This window comes from Cynara cardunculus (genome assembly GCF_001531365.2).
Source record: "Cynara cardunculus var. scolymus isolate 2C chromosome LG 3, CcrdV1, whole genome shotgun sequence".
Classification (NCBI taxonomy): domain Eukaryota; kingdom Viridiplantae; phylum Streptophyta; class Magnoliopsida; order Asterales; family Asteraceae; genus Cynara; species Cynara cardunculus.
Window position 1 is genome coordinate 38,306,289 of NC_037530.1, and position 7,557 is coordinate 38,313,845.

General features: G+C 36.1%; 2 protein-coding genes across 3 annotated transcripts in view; both read left to right on the forward strand.

Moving 5' to 3' along the window:
* The window catches only part of LOC112509710 (cytochrome c-type biogenesis CcmH-like mitochondrial protein), a 4,076-nt gene extending 3,051 nt beyond the window's left edge, over positions 1–1,025 (forward strand). The window contains exon 5 of one of the 2 annotated variants that reach the window (XM_025114810.1): positions 928–1,025. The gene's annotated coding sequence lies outside the window, so the exon portion shown is untranslated. Of the gene's footprint in view, positions 1–303; positions 617–927 lie in introns of those variants that run through there. The other variant, XM_025114809.1, reaches the window with a different exon arrangement.
* A 1,605-nt stretch (positions 1,026–2,630) lies between these two features.
* LOC112510212 (malonate--CoA ligase) overlaps positions 2,631–7,557 on the forward strand; it is a 9,855-nt gene continuing 4,928 nt past the window's right edge. The window contains 8 exon segments of the mRNA XM_025115546.1: positions 2,631–2,875; positions 4,460–4,629; positions 5,209–5,382; positions 6,233–6,422; positions 6,522–6,610; positions 6,810–6,879; positions 7,019–7,071; positions 7,161–7,406. Coding sequence (XP_024971314.1) covers positions 2,764–2,875; positions 4,460–4,629; positions 5,209–5,382; positions 6,233–6,422; positions 6,522–6,610; positions 6,810–6,879; positions 7,019–7,071; positions 7,161–7,406 — 1,104 coding nt within the window. The 5' untranslated portion in view covers positions 2,631–2,763.

Below are 7,557 nucleotides of genomic sequence, written 5' to 3' on the forward strand. Positions count from 1 at the left end.
GGGGGGGGGTTTAGGGGAAACCCCCAAATAAAATGAAAAACTGAGGAACACCCTGGTAATCGTTTATTTGTACGATATGCACATGTGCATACAAGTAATTGAAGTTATTTATTGGTTTCTATGCACGTGTGCATACCAGACAAATTACTTACAAATTGCTTGTATGCACATGTGCATACCATACAAATGAATGATTACTTAAGTGTTCCTCAGTTTTTCATTTTTTTACGGTTTTTCCTTGAACCTGACCCTATATATAATTTGTGCTTTGTATTTATAATGTAACATGCTTGTTTATTTCAGTCTTTAGTATGGCAAATATGAGAGATGCCTCCATTTGGATCATGATGGCTATATCATATGTATTACTGGTAAAGGGATGAAGTTGCTGACGATAAGGAGAATCCAAGTCATTTGTATCCCCATTTATGATTTGATAATTATCATCTTGAACAGTAATCCAGTTTGATAGTTGTTGTCCTGATTGATTCAGTACCTGCTTTTGCTTTCTGGGTTCATTACGTAAATGGTGTTTGTTTGCTTAACGAGCTTAATAAGACACAGATGAATTTTATATTTAAGCGATTAGATCCTGAACATTTTCAGGACGAATAAATCCTTACACTTATAAAATGAAAGCAATATATCATTTCTCAATCGATGTATACAATATACAGATGAACAAATACAGTGATTAAATACTATTTTTCTTATTCATTATTTATTTTTCTGATTCAAATGAGAATTTAATAATTATTTATTTTTCTGATTCAAATGAGAATATAATAATTATTTATTTTTCATATTCAAATGACGATAATTATTTATTTTTCAATTTATGTTTTTATCGTAATATATCCATCGAAAACTTAAAATCGTTTAATTGATTTTTCTCACTTAAGCAGATATAATTATTAATTTGTGCAGGTTTAAACGAGAACACCTTTGTTTTGTGAAAATACGAGAACAATTTTATCACATGTGATAATATACGTGAGGGGACCTGGTGTACGGATGACTTGTCTTGCAACACGCCAAAGATTGTATGTGTTTCTGATTTAGTATCACATGTGATAGATTACAGTGTTATATCAAAAACACTCTTATCACATATGTATGTTGTACATACATGTTATAGGACTTAGTAGTGTGCAAGTGTCTTGGGCCGTAACCTAGATCGACTACGGTATAACGTGTGATTGTCTATAGTAAAATGATGTTCTCACATTTTCATTAAATAAAATGTTTTTATTTGAACCGTTCTTTTATAATTTTGTATCACAAATTTCTCTAAAATTAATTCCCTTCATTTAATATGTCCAAAAGAAATTGTGCTAAAATCCCACTCTCCTAAACTAAAGTTCAAACTCATAGAGTTGTGTTCATAGTAGTGATGGTCGAACCAGTCTGGCTCGGGGCTGCCGGAGAACCGTAATCGAGACCCGTGAAGGACCGGCCCGGTGGATGGACTGTTGACCGGGACCAATTATGCTTTTGGACGGATTTGTGACATGCCCGGTTGGATGAGTTAAAAAAAGAGACGTTTTTTTAACCGTTGGGAATGTTTATATGGCTGTTTTTTTTGTGATTTTTGACTTTTTTTTTGTCTTTGTGGCTTTCTGAACAATATATATAAGTGTCATGGAGTACGGTGTACCAACTTACAAAATGCAAAACAAGTTCACCATTCTCAGTTTCTCGCTATATTTTGTGATTTCGGCTCGTATTCATTTCTCACTTTCACTTCACAATTTTCTTTTCTTTCTCTCTTTGTCTTACAAAATGGTTGATGAACAATATGATTCATCAAACGAACAAGTTGCCCAAGTTCTCGTGAGCACGGACGAAAGTCCGAGATTTGGAATTCATACAACTTAGGGGTCGTTTACTAAACGCTTACCCGGTAAGTACTTACCGGGTAATTTTTCTCACCGGATGCACATGGCAAGGGCCAAGAATCTTACCCGGTAAGAGCGATGATAAGGATTGAGAGTTTTATCCGGTAAATGAGGGTGACGATTCTTATCCGCGTAAGCGCTTACCGGGTAAATTGTTGTATAGGATACGTTTTGATATATTACAATCTTACTCAATAAAGTATATTATAGTGTTGACTCCTAATGTTAAGCACTTACCAGTAAGCATTTAGATAAACGGGCCCTTAGTGATCCTTACGAACGGGAAAATAAAAGCACAATGCAAAATGTCAAACTCTCATTACGACGAAAGGAAATTATACTTTAAGGTGGCACACCGAAAAAACGTGCTCGGGGTTGAGGTCGGGGGCAATTCAAGCCAACCGATATTTGACACTTAAGGTCAAATATGGTCGTTTGATGCCGAGTTGAACCAACAAATGACAACATAATAACCAACAAGGAACCGGTTACCATAACCGATTATGAATCAAGTCAAATGGGCTCGAGTTTGATGACCGAGACCGGGACCGGTTATGAGCATCAGTGTTCCGACCATGGACCGTTTAGAGCCGGGTCGTACGGGATTTTGGCCATCACTAGTTCATAGAAATGGAGGCGAGGCAAAACCCACGAGCCCTGTGCGCTCGAATTTGGTATAAGCTACGTGTCTAATTTGAATTTGATCTAATCTTCCCTTCATCAAGAACCCTTTGTGTCTTCCCACTGATCACCAATTGATGAAAGAACCGTGGACAACCTTCTTTCCTTCATTAATTTACTGATTTACGACTTCTTTGCCAGCTGGGGTCGCCATAAATATAACCACCATCCACCGTTAATAGCGATGAACAGATGCTCCCCATTTATTATCGGTCTTCGTAAAACCTGCAGTTACTTCCTCACCCACTATACTTCCGTCATCACTTCTAGCTTCCCTCAATCTCCTCAAGTTTCTGGTAAGTTGCTTCTTTTCCCCTATGATTTTCCATGATTGTAAAGCTAAAAAGGTGAATCTTTTCCCTGTCTTTCCGTTTCTTGAATGATCACTGGTTCTTGCACGTGTAATCTATTCAAGTGTTAGGTTTTTGAGATGAGGAACTGTTTTTTAGTTTAAGTTTGTAATTGGACTCCAGCTGTTCGTCAAAATGCTTGGTTGAAATGCAGCTTAATTTTGCGTCGTTCGACAATTGCGTGCTTTGAAGCAGTTACTATTGATAAATAGAATGTCATTAGGGGTTATCGACATTGTTTCTTTCTTGACTACTGATTGATATGTGAACTATCTTTTGTGTCTGCATGTTTGAATGGTTACATTAATGGAGTTTTACAGACACAATCTGAACATATAATTAGCCCCTCTTGGATTCTCAAACTATAATTTGGTAGATTAGAAATTAACCTTGACATAGATCGCAGGTTTAATGTGACAGAATGATGGAAGTGGTTTTCCATCATTGCATTGCGATGTATGTGTATAGCCTTGCTTTGAGCATTTAGGATTGAATGCTGAATGATCATGAAGCAGTATTGAATTTGAAATCATGAAAGTTGCTTGATGATCCAACGGAATGAACATGTGTTCAGTACCAAAATGTAATTCAATAGAGGGAATCAACAATTTGGTTGGAATTTAATATTAGGTAGCATTGAGATTTTGTAAGATAGTTTATGGTTTTTCACAAACTTTTTTAATAAGAAGATCTCTTGGATTAAGCCCGAAGATCTTGATTGCTAAATGAAGTCAAGCAATTAATAGGTGTGTCAAACAAGCACACTTATATTACGACTAACAAAGATCTTAACAAATTAGAGGTTTATTGAGCACCAACAGGGCCTAGTCAATAACAGTGAATAGGATTCGACTATCGTGAACCTAATACACCCTTTGCAAATTGTATATAAAGAAATTTTGTGTATGCAATTCCATTGTAGTGGACAATGAGAGAGCTAACTGCTTATGTCATGGGGATCTTATCATCAACCTTCAATAAATATGGTACTGGTTTGAGTTTCTGCTCGAAACATTAGTTACTAGAACTCTGAAAACAGATACACCCTTCCTATATAATATATAGGGGTTGTTTGGTTAGTTTTTCATTAAATCCTGTATGGAGTGGATTAATGTCGGTATAGATTGAGAAGGTTTTTGTTTGGAAGAGCTTTTTCATAGATGGAAGAATCGTGTTCTTTTAATTGAGAGGGGCAGATTTGGAAAAAAACTTGGCTTTCTGCATAAAGCTCTCTCCTAAAAGCTTACTAGATAAGCCACCTTCTATATCATTAAGCCATTACCAAACAGTCATATATAACTGACCGAATAAGCTGTGAGTCCCATTAAGCTCATTAAGCTGCTAACAAACGGGCCTATAGTGTATGTATAGCTTGACGAATGGATCCTCGCTCTTTCTCTATTATATAGTAGGCCTTTAAATATTATCACAGTGGGCAGCACACCAAGATAGTTGCTGATCATCATATGATCATAGAGATATACGAGTTCTTTTTCTTTTTTCCTTTTTAATTTTGGTGAAATTTCATAGCTTCAGGTTGTAGAACGTTCATGGAGGTTGTCAAAGCAATTGCAAGTCAGGGATCTGCATCTCTTGAAAGTGTTGCTCTCAAAGCTGATGACAAAAGTTATGGCTACAATCATTTAGTTTCTTCTGCTCGAAGAATATCGCTTATGCTATCTGGTTGTGAACAAAAGATTGTAAGTTTAAAATGGTGGAGTAATATATCTCATCAAATATGGAAAGTCATTCTGGGATTTGAATGATATCTTATAAGGAAATTAACAAAATTAGTGTCGGCGAAGCCGACCAAGTTCATCTCGTAGCCATTTCTCTTCCACATTTTCAACAAAGTCACTACCTCCGCAAGTAACCATTCCTCAGCTTGTGGAGGGGGCATTTTAAAAAAAAAACTCAACTCAAGTGCCAATAAAGTTCCAAACTTGCGAAGAAGGGCACACAACGTGCAGAGGTCTCAACATATTACTTGCAGAGGTGTTCATCTCAAGTCTTCTTTTCCAGGAAGTGGGCCATGTGTCAATTTATTAATGGGCCATGTGACTCAAACTCAAGATTTTTTTTTATGAAAAATTGGTCCCTCCGCAAATTGTGGCTCAGACACTTGTGGAGGTAGTAATGTTTTGGTGAGAGTCATGGGCTAAGAGGTGAATTGTTTCGTGGGAAATGGCTATTTCAGTCAATTTCCCTATCTTATAGCTCTCTAAACTACTGTTACTTTGTTACCACTAGTTGAGACCTTACCTATTTATCTTTTGCAGGTTGATTGGACCACAGAGAATAGGAGTCTCAATGGTGCTAGAATAGGAGTTGTGGCTAAACCTTCTGCTGAATTTGTTGCCGGAGTTCTTGCGATATGGTTGAGTGGAGGTGTAGCAGTACCACTTGCACTCAGCTACCCGGAAGCTGAGCTCTTGCATGTTATGACTGACTCGGTTTGCTCCAAAAACAACTACTTTCCTGTCGTTTTTCTAGTTTTTTACTCCCTCCGTCCCAAAAATAAATGTCCATGATGAAAAAGGCACACAACTTTTGAATGTGTAATTTTTACACTTTTTTATTAACTAAATGAAAATTTTACCCTTAATAATAGAGGGGTTATGAATTTCTCCATCTCATAATTAAGCGTAGAATTGCAAAAATAGGCACTTACTTTTGAAAGTAGACACTTATTTTGGATAAAGTAAAATAGAAATGCGAATACTTATTTCTGGACGGAAGTACATTTTAAGTTTTGATGACTCTTTTTTCCTAGTTCAATAACATACTGTTTATGCTTGGAGTTTGAGATGCCTACGTTGCATCGAGTTTGTATTGACTTTCAAGAGCGAGGTTCAGGGGAAAACCCAAAAGAATGAAAAACAGAGGAACACCCTAATAACTGTTCATCTGTATGGTATACACATGTGCATACACGTGACTGAAGATGTTTTCTGGTTTCTATGCACGTGTGCATGTTATGCATATGTGCATACTGGAAAAATTACTTGTATGCACATGTGCATACTGTACAAATTAATTGTTACTAGGGTGTTCCTCAGTTTTTCAATTTTTTGCAGTTTTCCCCTGACCCTAACTTTCAAATTTGTCTGTGGGTTATTAATATTTAATACAGCTTCTGCTTGTATTTGGGTAGCCATGAGGTCTTAAACTTGCTAGTTTCCTTCGGTTGTTAAGCATGTATATTTCTAATCTTGTATTTAGACAGCCATGTGGTTTCCCTAGCCTTTCAGAGTACAATTTTATTCTCCCAATAATAACCTAATGCTTATTTGACTCTCATAGGATGTATCGATGATTTTGAGTACTGAGGATCACAGCGAGCTTATGCAAAAAATTGCAGCTAAAACTGCGGCCCAATTTGCTTTGATACCTCATGTTCCTAGCATGACTTCGCAAGCAGCAGATCATGAAAGTACCGATGCCAATGATGGTGTACATCAGAAAGAGATTCAGTTCTCAAATAAAGTAAAAGGTGCTTACCCGTTCTATTAAATATCATAATTTCATATTCTATATTACCAGATATCAAATTATTTTATTGAATTCCTATATCTTTTGTTTTTTTGTACAGAAAGTGACCCAGCATTGATTTTGTATACTAGTGGTACAACCGGGAAACCTAAAGGAGTTGTTCATACACATAGTAGTATTTTAGCACAGGTAAGTTTGTGGGCACTATATTTTTTTAGAGAAAACACTTGGAAAATGAAAAAAAAAAACGAAATATATTGTCTATTCTTTATTAGCCTTTGCACTTGCTCATAAGTCATATATTCGTCATGGGTGTCATTCTGTCCTATATTGTTGTTCTCTGTCAGTTCTCAAGTGTTGTAATTGTTATTTTTCTGCTATATTTCAGGTGAAAACCTTAACAACAGCTTGGGAGTACACATCAAGTGATTGTTTTCTGCATTGCCTACCATTACACCATATCCATAAATTAACTGCAAAAATATGAGTGTTGGATGTTATACTTGTTGGTTATGTTCTTTTTCTTCCATGGTTTATGATATTTTGGAGAAAGTAGACGTATCACATTTTTTCGTCAATCCTTAACTTCATCTATACATGTTCATGGGCTATTCAACGCGTTGTTTGCTCCTCTTTATGCGGGTTCCACGGTGAGCAATTACATTTGTGTTATTGGCAGTTGAGAGTCAAGTTCTAATAGCAGCAGCAGTTCTCAGTTTCTATATGTATGTTGTTGAAGGTTGAATTCATGCCGAAGTTTAGTGTGAGGGGTATCTGGCAAAGATGGCGTGAATCATATCCAAAAGATGGGACTAAGCTTGATAATGCAATAACTGTATTTACAGGGGTATGCCACTTCTTTAGTAAATGAAACAATGAGAAGAAAATACTTGTCCTTATAGAGGGAGGTTCAGGGGAAAAGTCCCAAAAAAATTGAAAAACTAAGGATCACCCTGGTAACTGTTTATCTAAACTATATACACATGTAATTGAAGCAATTTCTTGGTTTGTATGCACATGTGCATACTGGACAAATTACTGTATGCATATGTGCATATCGTACAGAAGAATGGTAACGAGGGTATTCTTCAGTTTTTTTTTTTTTTTTTTTTTTTTTTTTTTTTTTTTTTTTTTTT